We start from the raw sequence: 15461 nt of genomic DNA, 5'->3' as shown, positions 1-15461 counted from the left end.
TATTAAGTCACCTGTGCTCAAACATGGATAGCCTTAAAGCCTGGACTGTAATTGGGGGAGATTGGGAAACTCTGGTATAGTGTGCACCCAGGTTAGCTCATCATGATGGCTGCTGGCTTGATTTTGTTTTCTTCAGACTTGTAGTGTCTCTGTCCTCTATCTCACCATCACCTGTATGCTATCCTCAACCACCTTCATCTCTCTGGACTCTAACTATACCAGGCATCCACATCCCCGCAGACAACTCAACTCTATTAATGTTCAACAATTTTCTACCTCTCTGAAATATCGTCTCTTGTCAATGTCTGCATTCTCCTGTCCCGATCTGTCCTGTATCCAGTGGCGTAACTAGGGCAGGGCTGCTGGAGCTCATGCCCTGGGCACCGTGGGACCGGCAGCGCAGGGGGCCGCCAACGGCCATAGTACAGACCCGCCCTAGTCACCAGTGTAGTGCAGACCGCAGTGAGAGTGGTCCGCATTACACAGATACACACACATTGCCCACTGCCAGAGCCGGGCCGGAGCTCACTCATGAGCTTCGCCTTCCAGCTCCGGCAGTGGGCGATGGGAGAGATGTCATGACGTCTCTTTCATAGTACCGAGCGGAAAGACGGAGGAGCAGACAGCGGCGGGCACGGCAGGAGCAGGGATTCCGTAAATCAGTGAGTGTTTTGTGTGTGTATGTCATGTCTATTTTGCACTACTGGCCGGGGGCACTGAATAGGGAGGACCAGTACGGGGGCACTGGATAGGGGGGATCACTACTGGGGGCACTGTATAAGGGACACTGCATAGGGGGGCACAGTATAAGGGTGCACTACTGGGGGCACTTCATAGAGGCACTGTAAAGATGCACTACTGGGGGCACTGTATAAAGGACACTACTACATGAGGCCATTGCATAAGATGCACTACTACAGTGGGCATTGCAAAAGGGGCACTACTACTCGGGGCATTAAGGTGCATACAGTATGTAATGGAAAGGAATGTTCCCAGAGTGACGTGAAAGGGGTGTGTGTCGTGTTGACACGCCCCATTTTCCAGTGGCCACGCCCCTTGTAGCATGTGACTATGCCCAGTTTTCACCTCTCTCCATGCCCCTCCAGGCTGCTGGTGAAACTTGCATGCACTCACTTCACAGGCTTCCTTTCCTCATACAACCTACTGAACACTCCTCACACCAGCTAACATGCCACATAGACTACACTGACTAAGGTGGTCAAAGAATTGATCACTATTATGTCAAAGTGGTGAATTCACTAAATTTTCTAAAACAGACAGAATCTGATTGGTTGCTATGGGCTACACCGCCACTTGTCTATTATTTGCAAGAAAGCAATAGAGAAATAATAGCTATAATCTGATTGGTTGCTATGGGAAACACCTCCACTTTAAATTTTTTTGAAACTTTAGTAAATCTACCCATAAATATCATTACTCACTCTAATTATCTCAGACCTGTCTGCTAATGTGACCCTGCTGACTACGGGCTTCTTATACAAACTGTATATTCCTTTGGTGTTCAACACACTGTTCTATCTGGGATGTAGTTATGAGACTGGCGGCCACAAGGCTGCTGGTCTCAATCCCAACATTGGAATCCCGGCAAGGGATTCAAGATAGGCGTCGAAATACCGATGCCTATCTTAATCTCGATGCCGGAACGCCGACCCAAACGAAGGTAAGTCCGGGGCGCCCTTAGTGTTAGCTTCAGGGGGGGGGGGGGAGGGTTAGGATTAGGGAGTCTTGTGTGGTTAAGGTTAGGCACTCCTAGGGGGGAGGGTTAGGCACTCCCGGGGGATGGGGGGTAAGTGGGGGCAAGGGAGAGTTGGGGTACTTACCTGCCCCAGTCAGGATCTCCATCCTGTCGGGAATCCGCTGTCGAGATTTGGACCGGCAGATAAACAGCTGCCGGTATTTCAATCCCAGTCCGTTCTATCTATCCTGGTTCTAATGTACTTATGAAACCGCTTCTGTAGTGTTCATTTCTCTTAATCCTACCCTGTCTGCGCCTCCTTTATTAGTTGAACACCACAAGACTCAGTGCTAGGTCATGTATTATTTATTTATTACCAGTTATTTATATAGCGCTTTATAGAGATGTATTATTCCCTCTCTATACCACTTCTCTTGGACAACTAATAAGCTCCATTTTGATTTAGGCATCTTTTCTTTACAGATTATACCAAAATGTATCAAACCAAAGGGGTATGTATCTGCAAGGTGTATATTTACTAAAGTGTTGGTTTTTAGTAGTGGAGATGTTGCCCATAGCAACCAATCAGATTCAACTTATCATTTATCTAGCACCTTATAGAAGATAATAGCTAGAATCTGTTTGCTATGGGCAACGTCTCCACTTCTAAAAACCCGCACTTTAGTAAATATACCCCCAGATCTCTCGCCATCTGAGTTGGTCTAAGTTACGGAATTTCTCTCTACCCTTCATCTTTGATGTCTTCTCGTCGAGGGGTGTCACCCGGGTGCGGGCCGCACCCCCCTTGTGGCGCCACTTATTCCACTAATCAGACTTTCACCCATACAATCTAAAATTAATCACGTTGCTGCATTCAAAAGTATTTGCAGAACGTTCTCCTGTTACCGTAATATTGGATGCCTGTACTATATAAAATGCTTCTACTAAGATACAACGCCATTAACAAAACTGCAATTCGTACACAAGAAAAAAAAAGCTATTTCTTTTTTTAAATGCAAAAGCCGACTAGTGTTAGAAAGAAAATCTATTTTCCGACCCAACACATTGCATTTTGCCCTTAAAAAAAATTGCTGCTTTAAACTCTGCCGTTTAAAAACTACTGAAAATCAGCAATGTGATATATAGCAGCTCATTTCCCATCTCAACCCCTCCGAATTACACTTTTCATCCACACTCATTACCTGTTCCCATTCCCGATTACAAGACCTATCCTGGCTGCACCCACTGTGTGAAATGCCCTTCCTCACACAAGACTTTCCTCCGTCTTTAAAACCTTTAAGCTCTCCCTGAAAAACTCATTCATGCAAGCTTACCAGAATCCTGAGCCAACCTTCTAAACCTCTCTAGACATGTCTACCAAATTACCCCAACATTGCACAGTTCATGTTTATCCTCCTTCTTCAGTATATATTCAGGAACCCCACCATGACTCGATCACATAGTCCCACTAAACGTTTTTACCGTTGTTATTTGGCTGATCCAGTATGCCTTAATGGGCTATCCTTGCAACTTGGATAAAACCATATTTGTCTCCAATTGTAAAGTGCTACAGAGGATGCTGGCACTATATAAATAAAGCTAAAATAAAGTATTTTCCCTCTGGATCAATCGCTGATCTTGGTGATTGCTTACAGTCATCCTACATCCAGGCTAGACAGGGGACAAGTTACCCAAAGAGGTGAGTAGACAGTCAAAGTGCCCAAAGGCTGCTTTATTTAGCACAGATGTAAGTGCATATACTTGATGATTTTACATTCTTAAAACCTCCTTACATTAGATCTATTGTGGCTTCCTTTTAAATGTTTTGTGTTAGCGCCAGACCCTCCATTTTGAGACGGCTAGCTATAGTTAAGTATATGTAGATTTTTTATGAAAAAAAATAATATAATCCTTTTCAGAGGGATGTAAACGTTCTTTACTATTTTGTGGATTTTTTAAAAAATGTAATAAACCCTGCCCTGGGTTAAGTGATAAGAAATCCTTCGTGCTATTTCCCATTGTGAAGCTGAGAGAGGGAGATGGCGGGGGGTAGTATCGGGTAGTACCTTCTTATCAGATAATGGCAACACCCCCAGGGGAGAGTAGAGTTACCAAAAATAAAACCGTTCCCTAGGTCAGCGAGCAGCATTGCATAGCTCCATTGCAATCTCAGTTTTGGATGAAAGGGCATACAGAAATATAGCTGGCCTTAGATAGTAAAGCAAAAGTAAAGTGGATATGATTTATTAATGATTGATTTAAATGTCTACGTACTGCGGTGCATGCCATGTTTAAAAAGAAGTCTTTTACTAAAATTCGTTCTATTCATTATTTCTATTTTGGGGTTTCTAGATGGCACAGTAACACTTCCTGCAGTGATTATTGGACGATTATTCCATTATAGAAGGAGACTGATGTGTAGACAGATTGAATGAAACCCTTCAATAGCTGAGGAGAGATCAGCGAGTTACTGAGAAACCTGATGGGAGTGAAATGTCGGTAGCCATACCTTTTACAGTCCTGCAGGCGTTCCGTCTGATTTCAGCTTAGCAGGAACGATGACAGTTTGGTCTTATTTCCATTGCCCTGTGGACCATTAAAGGGTACTGCTTTGGTATCTTCTAGTCGGTGGTATTAAATAAGGAGACAAAAAGGTGCCTTTTAGACATCAAGGAGTCTTTTGTGCCACAGAAAAATAAATAGCATATATAAACCATTGCAGAGGGAAAAGCAAGACTGAGGTATTTATCCCAATTGCTTCTTTTTTTTGTTTGTTATGCTTGTTCTCTAACTAAAGACCTGACCGTATACTGAAGATCAAGTTGAGTAAAATAAGGAGGAACTTGCTCCCCGTACAGCAGTGTTGTCTTTGTAGGCGGATTTCACGCTGTACGTGCTGTAAAAATCCGATCGCTTTACAAAAGTCTTCTGTCACTGAGGTAATCAGGGTGGCAGACAGAATGTTAGTAAATTCCAGTGTTTTCCTGCCTTCTGTATTCATTGTGACTTGTAGGTACCAGTATTAGAGGCATTCAGTTATCCTTCCCAAGTGGCCTTAGAACCAGCTCCAGGTTGCTTTGCTAATACTGGAGATAAGTTGTGTCCATTGCAAAGAAAAAAAAACAAAAACTTTATATCCACAGTTTTTTTTTTTTTTTTTTAAATAGCTCAGAAAATTTTCCGTTTTTTGTTTTACTGTCCAGTTTGAATACAGTTGTGCTTTGTATATGCAGAAAGAAAAAAAAATTATAACGGGGAAAATGCTAAATAAAAACACAAAAAATGAGGGGAGGGGGGTTGGAAGTAATTGGAGGGAGGTGGGTTGATTCAGATAATTTCCTTTAGCAGTCTCCCCGGTCCTCTGCAGAAGGGGAGTAAGTGGCTCGGACTGAGGAAGGGCCCTCCCAGTCATCCTCATCAAAGCCATGAAACGTGGATGTGTCGCTTTCTGACGTGGCACCGAACAAGTCCTCTGCGTTGTGCATCTCCTCCTTCCTGCCTTCTCTTCCCAAATGAGCTGACATGTATGATGAATATATCAGCACAAGGGTTAAGTAACATACATTCAGTAATCAATGCATATCAATTAGCACAGCCACACCACCGAGACATTAGAGAAAACAAAATAAAATAAAATGACACGCATTCATATCCTTTGATTAAAATGAATCATCCAGGTACACAGATTGGCAGCAAAAGGGTTATCACTTAGGTCCATTCAGCTTGAGATATCAGGCTTCCAGTCATTGCTTTGTGTTATAGCCTGCTCACAGGCTCTAGAACACCATTCTCTACACCAACATGGCAGTAAATTCTTAGCATCTTATTTTCGCCCTTATTCATGCGCAAATATAGCTAAATAGCATAATTGGTGACCTTTACAGGAACCTATTTCAATAAAAGACAGCAGCAAAAAGTGATTCCCAAACATACAGGGCTAATGTGCATACACAAATACATAAACGTAACCTCTCCATTTCGGGGTTTACAGTTCCTGATTGAAGCACAGTTTCTTTTTCTCATTCTCCCAGCAATACAACACTGCTGCATACATGGCAAGACCTTGTACAGCCATACCAAGGCATGAGATCCATTATGGCATGTTTAGAAGAATGAGTACAGGTTCTTAATGTGGCATCTCTGCAAGCACAGACCCATGATCTTTTAAAGTTGCACTCATTCGTATCAAGCATCCCTAAAGTCTCAACCAATCATCAGGTTGATGAGGCTTCCATATACTGTAGCGAAGAAGAGGTAAATGCCGGAGATGGTGGATGTGCTCGCAATTGTTAGTACTGTTGAGTCCCTACAATTCTCTTTTGTACTGTAAAGCTTAAAATCTTACACCAAAAGTGTTTGCCGTGATCTGAATGAATGAACACTTGTTCTATTTTGGTGATTGCCTACTTGTAGTTATTATGGGGGTCTATGTACCAAGCCTTGGATGGAGATAAAGTACCAACCAATCAGCTCCTGTCACTTTATAGGCTGTGATGAAAAAATATTGGGTTGAAGGGAAGGGGATTGGGGATAAAATGTATGCACTGGACTATTATATCTATAATCACTCTAAATCACTACTAGTATACCAACAATGTTGTGGTGTTTGATGGGATATTACCCTAAAAAATATTACTATGTTGGTGGTGCTCCTGGGAATTGATATAATACTATATTACATTGGGTTTTGCACAGGCAAAAAAAAAAAAAAATTCCCTTTGTGGGCGCTCTTTGGGGCATATGTATCAAAGCTTGATGTGAGATAAATTTGTGAGATATATATGACCAACCAATCAGCTTCTAACTTACATTTTTTAAACACAGCCTGCAAAATGTAAGTTAGAAGCTGATTGGTTGGTCATATATATCTCACAAATTTATCTCACATGACCAACCAATCAGCTTCTAACTTGCATCTTGCAGGCTGTGTTTAAAAAATGTAAGTTAGAAGCTGATTGGTTGATCATATATATCTCACATCAAGCTTTGATACATATGCCCCTTTATGTTGATGAATCTACATAATGAGTGCCCCACAAAGGGAATTTTCTTATTTGCCTGTGCAAAACCCAATGTAATATGTTTTTGAAAAATGACAGTTAGGAGCTGATTTACATCATCTCCATCCACTTCATCTGTCTCCAAGGCTTAGTATGCGATCGCTTTGTTGTCCTTGCTATAACCAACTGTCATCCCTAATATTTAAAGAATAGTTGGTAGATTCCCCTGTTCTGTGCATTTAAATGGTTATTGTCCAAAAATCTTGTGTGTTAAGGTTTTCACTGAAGGGACCCATTACAGTGCAAGGCACCCTGGCATGGTTATCGAGCTTATGGTGTGTACAAACGGTACGATAACCTGTCAGATTTTAATGATAGCAAACCTATCGTTAAAATCTGACAGGTTCTGGCCCCTGCTAACGACCATACGATGGACGATGCTCGTCCATGTATGGTCATTGACGACGAACTACCATCGTCCGTGTAAGCAGGCAGACCTGGTCGATATCGATCAGGTTAGCCTGTTTACTATAAGGACCCGCGATGGGGGTCTGCTGCATGCTCGACCCAGCACATGCAGGACGATCAGATAACGATTGTTGATCGTTATCTGATCGTCCCCGTCGTACCGTGTGTACGCACCATTACATGTAACCCCCCTTCCCCCTCTCCCAGATGTATCTTATTTCTTAGGCATTTATCTGTATGATTCTATTTTGTCTTTCTGAACCTTATTTCAATGTAATCACTTCACTTGTTACTAGTTGTCACCATAAGTGTATTACAGTTATATATAACAAATCTGTTTGTGTAGCCTCTAAGAAATTACTTCTAATCTGTTTCAGCTGTACGCAAACCTGAAACTCTGATTGGCTCACCAGACGCCATTCCTTCCCTCAGTAAGAGTAGACGGAATACAACTTTAAAAGATATTGTTGCTCTGTCACACAAGTTACAGTTGGGTGTAGAAATTCATACAACAAAGAATGCGGTTACAACCCAGCATATAAGAGAACACAATCTAATCTAGCCTGGCTTACGTGGTTAGTGTTCAGTTATGTTTGGAAATACTGGACCAAACCATACACTTACCGTCTGGGAGTCCTTCAAGTAAGATTAGAGCTTGAGTAACACATGAGTGATTTATGTACCTAACAACTGTATGTGTGCAAATACTATTAAAACCTCTTGTGTACATGTAGGATGATACTCATACTCTCTCAGCTATCTTCTATGGAAATAGTTTCCGCAGTCGTCATGCCACATTAAATGTTTTTATTTACTGCTACATACTTGCCAAAATGGAGAACAATTTTAATAAATGGGAAAGTGAGCTTCTACCTCAGCTCTCTGGTATCCCAGGAAGGCTTTAGAGATGAGTCTCCATTTTAAAGGAAGTTCATTGACCAAGGCAAGCCCAAGATCAACCACCCCATCCTTAACCTCATGGTCCAAATCCTTACAAAGCCATAACCTTTGCCCAAGACCTTAATATGAAACTACCTGAGACTTTAGCATTAGCTCTAAGCTTAGTCCAGAGAGTGTAAACTTCTCTTTCCGACCATGCCTTAAAATAAACCATCCTACGAGAAATCTGATCTAGTTTGCGCAAATTGTAAAAGTGGACAGCATGGCTTGTACAAGTTGGAAGACTGATTTTATTTCTATGTCTTATCTGAATCTCATCCACTTTTTCTGTTTTGGAAAGGAGGATAGGGGCCCATTAATGTGATTTTTTTTTTTGCCCTGGATCACTGACAGGTGAAAGAAGCCATGGCTTAGAGGATTGCCCCTCAGTCTATTTCATACAGTCATTTCATCTAAAAGAATCCTAAAGCACAGAAATATGCTTGCATGTGGAGACATACTCAGAGCAGAAAGTGCGACCTACCAGAGCGTCCACAGTCGGCACAGGATACAAGTTCTTCTGCTTGTCCGCTTTTCTTGTTCATGGTTGAGTCTCCAAGGCAAAAATCACAGTAGTTATTTGAAAGTATAGCACCATCGGACCCTTTGCGAGCTGCAGGAATAAAACATACATATGGTGAATAGAATATCCTGGACTTCAATTATCCTTACATTTTCCAGTAATTCAAATTACTGCCTTATAACATGCTAATGTGCTAATGTAATAAGATGCAGTCTTCGTGTCATGTTGTGAGAATGGTAAGGAAGATTGGCAGATCATCACCAAGGCGATTGAGGCCTGAAGACCAGGAGGCCCTCCTGCCAATGCGGTATGACTCAAACTTTTATTTTTTTCTCATTCGGCTGCCTGTCCACAAGTGTGTTTGGGGTGGGAGGGTCCCTGGTGTAATAAGTTAATGCTGCAGCATTGCATAATGAAGGGACTGCCAGTCCCAAGTAAGCAGTGGTCCTGGCATTGTGGCAGTCCTGCTGGCTGCTGAGCTGACAAGGAGAGAGAGGAGACAGAGATGCAGGTGCTGGTCAGAATCCAGTGCAGCCAGGAGCCTCAAGAGCATCAGCCAGTAATGGAAGTGATTGTCAGCTGTTTGGGAGAGAGGGAAGCAAACGCATCTATGGCAAGTGGCACATTAGAGGTGAGGAGTGCTAAATGCAGAGTCTTAATGACCCTACTACTGCTTGAGCGGAGTTGCTTAGGTCGTCGCTTGATATGTCATTGAACGCAAGTCATAGACACATTACTCTACATTGCCCAACATAAGAAAAACATACAGACACTATGGCACATTTAGAGCATAAGGTGTATCCTATATATCCCTGTGATATAAACATGTATTTTGTTCCCCCGAGCCGTTAGCGTGAATGGGTGACAAGTACCTGTTCTGCTTCTTTCTGTTACTGTGTGTGTTTAAAAAAAAGATTATTTATCTGGAGATGATCTCATTGTTTTGTTTGACTGTGAAAGGAATTGAAGAAGAAGGAACAATGGGCAACAACTTGGCATTATTGAAAATGTTACAATGTATATGCATATTCCGTCCGGATGTAAAGACGGGTGTGCCCCGTAAACACAGGGCCTGATTCTGAGTTGGGAATAAAACAAGAAAGAGCAAGTTAGCATCTCTGTAAAACTATGCTGTACTGCAGGTGTAACATTGGGAGGGACGTGTCCAAACTGAAATCTAAATTGCAATATAACAAATCTGTCCAGCATTTGTAGGCTACATGCAACAGCAGCCAGTACTTTACCCCACATGCAAAAAATTGTATGTATTTGCACCCCTTGCATTGCTACATGGTTTGTCCAGGTACACAGTTACTTGCTCTATCTTGCTCTATTCCCTAATGTGTATCAGGCCCACAGAGCTCTGGAGTGGAAAGGTACATTGGGGTATATTTATTAATAATTGGGTTTAAGACCCAATACTTATGGGGGATTTCAATTCGCTGCAGGAAATTACCACAGCTAATTGATCTCCCAGGGGTTATGCAAAACACAATACATGAGCAAGCCCTGAAAAGTATCAGTGTGTTTTCATCACTCTCTGCGATGTGTTGGAAGTGAAGCGATTGCTAATGACTTTCCATCACTTCTACATCAGGGTATGGCAGCATTACGGCACATGTACGGTCTGCTGACTGCTTATGTGAGAGCTGGAGGTGCCATGGTTACCTCTCCTAGGGCTCTATTTATTAACATTATTTTTACTAAAATAAAGTGAAAAAGGGTGTTTTCACACCCGTTTCACATTATTTTAGTTTCACCTGTAGTTACTATAGGGCAATTGGAGTAGAATTAGTAAAATTCTACTCCAACCCCCAGTATCACTTATTTTTAGTAAAGCAGATTGCATTTCCCATAATTGTAATGGGAAATGTGATCCGACCTAAGTTACTAAAAATAAATTGTAAAAAAATACCGGGGGAAGGCCTGTGGTAATAACGCCACCTGGAGGTGGCGTTATCCAGGGTCTCCCCCGGTTACCAGGCTCCCACTCTGCTCTAACGGGGAGAGCAGAGGCGGGAGCCGGTACCAGTAATCAGCTGTGTGGTCTAAGCAGACCGCAAGCTGATTGCTGTAAAAAAAAGATTAAAAAAAATTAAACATATTTTTTTTTCACTTACCTGAATCCAGGGACCGGTGATCGGGCCTCCGGTGATGGCTCCTCTCCGGTCAGCTGGTCTCCCATAGTACACTGGGGCCCGGTCATCAGGTAAGCCCGGAGAAGATCACCGGAGGCCAGGAGGATGCAGGTAAGTGTAATGAAGGGAGGGGGGGGGTCGCGGGGGTCCGCGATCACGGGGCGCGGGGCTTAGCGTCGGTGGGGGGTAGTAGCAGTGGTCGGTCGGCGCATGCGCGGGCTCTTAGTCGCGGTATTTTTTCCGAAAATACCGCGACTAGAGTGCGGATGGGATCCGCAGGGACAGAGCTTTATCGCAAGCTCTGTCCCTGCAAGGGATTTATAGTAAATCCCTGTGATATTGCCTGAATTCGCAATGCGAATTCACTCGGTAATATCACACTACAATCCGCATTCAATATGCGGATTGTAGTAAATAGAGCCCCTAGTAACTATTGTGGACTTTAGCCCATTACAATTACTAACTCCCGAAAAAAGGTGTTTTCCCAGTGATGAGGAATACAGGGAATGCTAGAGGCAGCTATACAAATTTTTTGCTTGCAAACTGTGATTCATATTCTCCTTCCCTTCCGCTATACTGTATTTTCTGCTCTCACCACTTAAACATATCATATCTAATCCCTGCTTCCTACAACCCTGTCCTCTACCATTCTCCTAAATGTACATAAACTCTGCTTCCCGCTCTGACCCATTTCTGTAAATGCTTCTGAGGAAGCTGGATGGATCTTAACCAGTGAAACGCGTTTAGCTTTATATTACACTTGGAGTTACTCCTTCCTGTCATTGGGGACCTTGGACTTCTAAACCCCTGCTGACTTTGGCGATTTACTGCAATTCCGGAGGAGGCTGACAGCCCCATCTACATAGGACACTGCATGTGCCCAGGGACTGTGGCAAACACTCATCAATTCCCGGTAATCCTTTCGCCTAAGGGATATTTCAGTCCTCATTGACTATTTTCAACCTATATGACTGTGCGTTATTTGGAAGGAAGTTCCACCAAGGATTTATCAGACATGATTTATTTGCACTAACATTCATTCATTTAGATGTGTTTTCTAAGGATATTGTATTAAATTTGTGCTATTTACGACCCAACTGTCCATTAGTAATCTTGCTTTGCACAAGCTCCCTCTCTGTTCTTCTTTCCTTAGCAGGCAGGAGGTGGGGATGATGTACTCGGTTCCTGAGACTAGGTGTGTGATGCTATTTGAGGTTTGCCTAAACGGAATGTTACTCCACATTGTTGGTTCTCCCCAAACATTGTCTTACACACTTTGGCTCTGGGGTCAGCTTAGTTTTTCCTTTAAAATAAAATAATTGGCATTTTAAAAACACGGGAAGACTCGCAGGATTTCCCGCTGCAGCTCGCAACCTATTACATAAGCCCCCATGTATTTTATAATGTTGTCTGATCACTATTTGTTATACTCTTGAAGCTTACTCTCCGATTGTCAGGGAGACTTCTTGGAATAGTAGCAATCTCCCTGATGGCACCTTACCCCTATTATGGAGCTATTATAAACTTGGAAAAAATAACAGAGATACATACATTCAAATGGGATCATCAGTGCAATTTCCCTGCTTTGGTTATACGACACAATGATCCTTATGGCTACATCTATTTTCATATAAGGTTTCTCTTGGACAATTATATTGGACCCCTTGTAAAACAAAATACATGAGCAAGCCCTGAAGAGTATCTGTGTGTTTTCATGAACAAGTAGGTCTTACTAACTGCTTTGGGGCTCATTTACATTTGGATATAAATCAACGTCAGATATAGCAGTACACGCCCACTTTACCGCCGCGCTCTTAGGTGTTGCTTTCACAATCTCCCTGAAATGCCTTTTCAAAATTAGGCAAACACGTCTTGAAGGCTGAGCCTTCACCTACCAGTAGCATTTATGTTCTTTCTTACATCTGTGGGACTGGAATTTGACTGGTTGTGGACGGTCACATTGTATTTTTCAAAATCAATCCCCTTGTGAACAGTTTGGTGTATAAACAAAATTAGTAACACTTTCACATATACAGTCAGTTGCATAAATATTGGGACACTGACAGAATTTTCATATTTTGGCCTCTATTCACCACCACAATGGCTTTGAAATGAAACAAACAAGATGTGCTTTAACTGCAGACTTTCAGATTTAATTTGAGGGTAATTACATCCAAATCAGGTGAACGGTGTAGGAATTACAACTGTTTCTATATGTGCCTCCCACTTTTTAAGGGGCCAAAAGTAATGGGACTATCAACTCAAAAGCTATTTCATGGACAGGTGTGGGCTATGCCCTCGTTATTTAATTATCAATTAAGCAGGTAAAAGGTCTGAAGTTGATTCTAGGTGTGACATTTGCATTTGGAATCAGTTGCTGTCGACTCTCAATATGAGATCCAAAGAGCTGTCACTATCAGTGAAGCAAGCCATCATTAGGCTGAAAAATCAAAACAAACCCATCAGAGAGATAGCAAAAACATTAGGTGTGGCCAAATCAACTGTTTGGAACATTCTTAAAAAGAAAGAACGCACCGGAGAGCTCAGCAACACCAAAAGACCCGGAAGACCACGGAAAACAACTGTGGTGGATGACAGAAGAATTATTTCCCTGGTGAAGAAAAACCCCTTCACAACAGTTGGCCAAATCAAGAACACTCTCCAGGAGGTAAGGGTATATGTGTCAAAGTCAACAATCAAGAGAAGACTTCACAAGAGTGAATATAGAGGGTTCACCACAAGATGTAAACCATTGGTGAGCCACAAAAACAGGAAGACCAGATTAGAGTTTGCCAAACAACATCTAAAAAAGCCATTACAGTTCTGGAACAACATCCTATGGACAGATCAAACAAAGATCAACTTGTACCAGAGTGATGGGAAGAGAAGAGTATGGAGAAGGAAAGGAACTGCTCATGGTCCAAAACATACCACCTTATCAGTGAAGCATGGTGGTGGTAGTGTCATGGTGTGGGCATGTATGGCTGCCAATGGAACTGGTTCCCTTGTATTTATTGATGATGTGACTGCTGACAAAAGCAGCAGAATGAATTCTGAAGTGTTTCGGGCAATATTATATGCTCATATTCAGTCAAATGCTTCAGAACTCATTGGACGGCGCTTCACAGTGCAGATAGACAATGACCCGAGGCATACTGCAAAAGCAACCAAAGAGTTTTTTTAAGGCTTAAAAGTGGAATGTTATGCAATGGCCAAGTCAATCCTCTGACCTGAATCCGATTGAGTATGCATTTCACTTGATGAAGACAAAACTGAAGGGAAAATGCCCAAAGAACAAGCAGTAACTGAAGACATTTGCAGTAGAGGCCTGGCAGAGCATCACCAGGGATGAAACCCAGCATCTGGTGATGTCTATGCGTTCCAGACTTGAGGCTGTAATTGCCTGCAAAGGATTTGCAACAAAGTATTAAAATGTGAAAGTTAGATTTAGAATTGTTTAGTTTGTGCCATTACTTTTGGCCCCTTAAAAAGTGGGAGGCACATATAGAAACCGTTGTAATTCCTACACCGTTCACCTGATTAATTACCCTCAAATTAAATCTGAAAGTCTGCAGTTAAAGCACATCTTGTTTGTTTCATTTCAAAGCCATTGTGGTGGTGAATAGAGGCCAAAATATGAAAATTCTGTCAATGTCCCAATATTTATGCACCTGACTGTATACACATTTATCCATACCAAAATAACAATAACATAAACCAAACATATCACTTTAATAAGCCTCGCACCAGGCAAACAATGGGGGCTGTGTTTGAAAGCAGCCAGCCTGTTATGCTCCATGCACTATAGCAAAACAGTGTACCTGCTACTTGAGACAACTATACTGCATTCCTGGGCTAAATGAAAAGCTGGTCCTTTATTCACTAAGTGTTGGGTTTTCAAAGTTGTCTAACGCTTTGCTGGCTTTCAAACAGCAATATAATTAAATACAAAATACACCTGGTTTAGCACTTAATATTATTATTGTTTTAAATACCGCTGACAATCGGTGGCTGTGAAAACCCACCACTTAGTAATTATTAGAGATGGGCGGTTCGGTTTTGCTGAAAACGCCAGAACTTAGGGGTACCGCGTCAAATATTAGGAACAAACAAGGTCCAAGTTACAAGATTTTAGCTGTTTTATAAATTTTTAAAGAAATCCAAAACACTTGAAGGTGGTTTTACCAAAACACGACGACAATTTAGAACCAAAACACGGGGCCTGGGCACATCTCTAGTAATTATAGACCTTATCAATCCTATAGACCTAAAGTTCTCAGCAAAGAGCCACTATTTGTCTGCATTTGCTGACAACATCCTCCTTTTATTTTTTTAATCCATCACTGTTTACGATTTTTGTGAAAGGTTTGTAAAATAAGATGAGGCTTCACCTCTTTAGAAGACCTTTCTTTTCCAGTGCAATATATTGGTATACACCGGATCTGTCCAGGTTATTTCTCTATAATTACCCCACTCTTGATTAGGTAGAATCATTACATCCCTCAGAAGGTTGGATCTCCCTAATTGTTCTTGTCTGAGAAGATTTTTTTATTACTAAAGCTTGGGTACACACTGAGACTATCCTGGCACAATAGGTACTTTCCGAGGGAATGAGAATGACATATTGGCCGCATCGCTCACTGTTTACAGCCAATATGCGCGCTCTCGCATGCGACATCGTCCGGACAGCCATGCTG

At 42.0% G+C, this 15461-nt stretch overlaps 1 protein-coding gene across 3 annotated transcripts in view; it reads right to left on the bottom strand.

Annotated features, from left to right (window-relative positions):
- The window catches only part of DPF3 (double PHD fingers 3), a 283534-nt gene that overhangs the window by 40715 nt on the left and 227358 nt on the right, over nt 1-15461 (bottom strand). Inside the window, exons 8-9 of one of the 3 annotated variants that reach the window (XM_088471279.1) lie at nt 8588-8716; nt 4206-4317 (exon numbers count right to left, since the gene is read on the bottom strand). In XM_088471279.1, coding sequence (XP_088327405.1) covers nt 4238-4317; nt 8588-8716 — 209 coding nt within the window. In that variant the 3' untranslated portion in view covers nt 4206-4237. Of the gene's footprint in view, nt 1-4205; nt 5214-8587; nt 8717-15461 lie in introns of those variants that run through there. The other 2 variants (XM_088471278.1, XM_088471277.1) reach the window with 2 other exon arrangements.

Source organism: Taudactylus pleione, unplaced genomic scaffold (assembly GCF_031769625.1).
Source record: "Taudactylus pleione unplaced genomic scaffold, aTauple2 ptg000113l, whole genome shotgun sequence".
NCBI lineage: Eukaryota > Metazoa > Chordata > Amphibia > Anura > Myobatrachidae > Taudactylus > Taudactylus pleione.
This window is presented reverse-complemented; position numbering and strand designations above follow the sequence as displayed.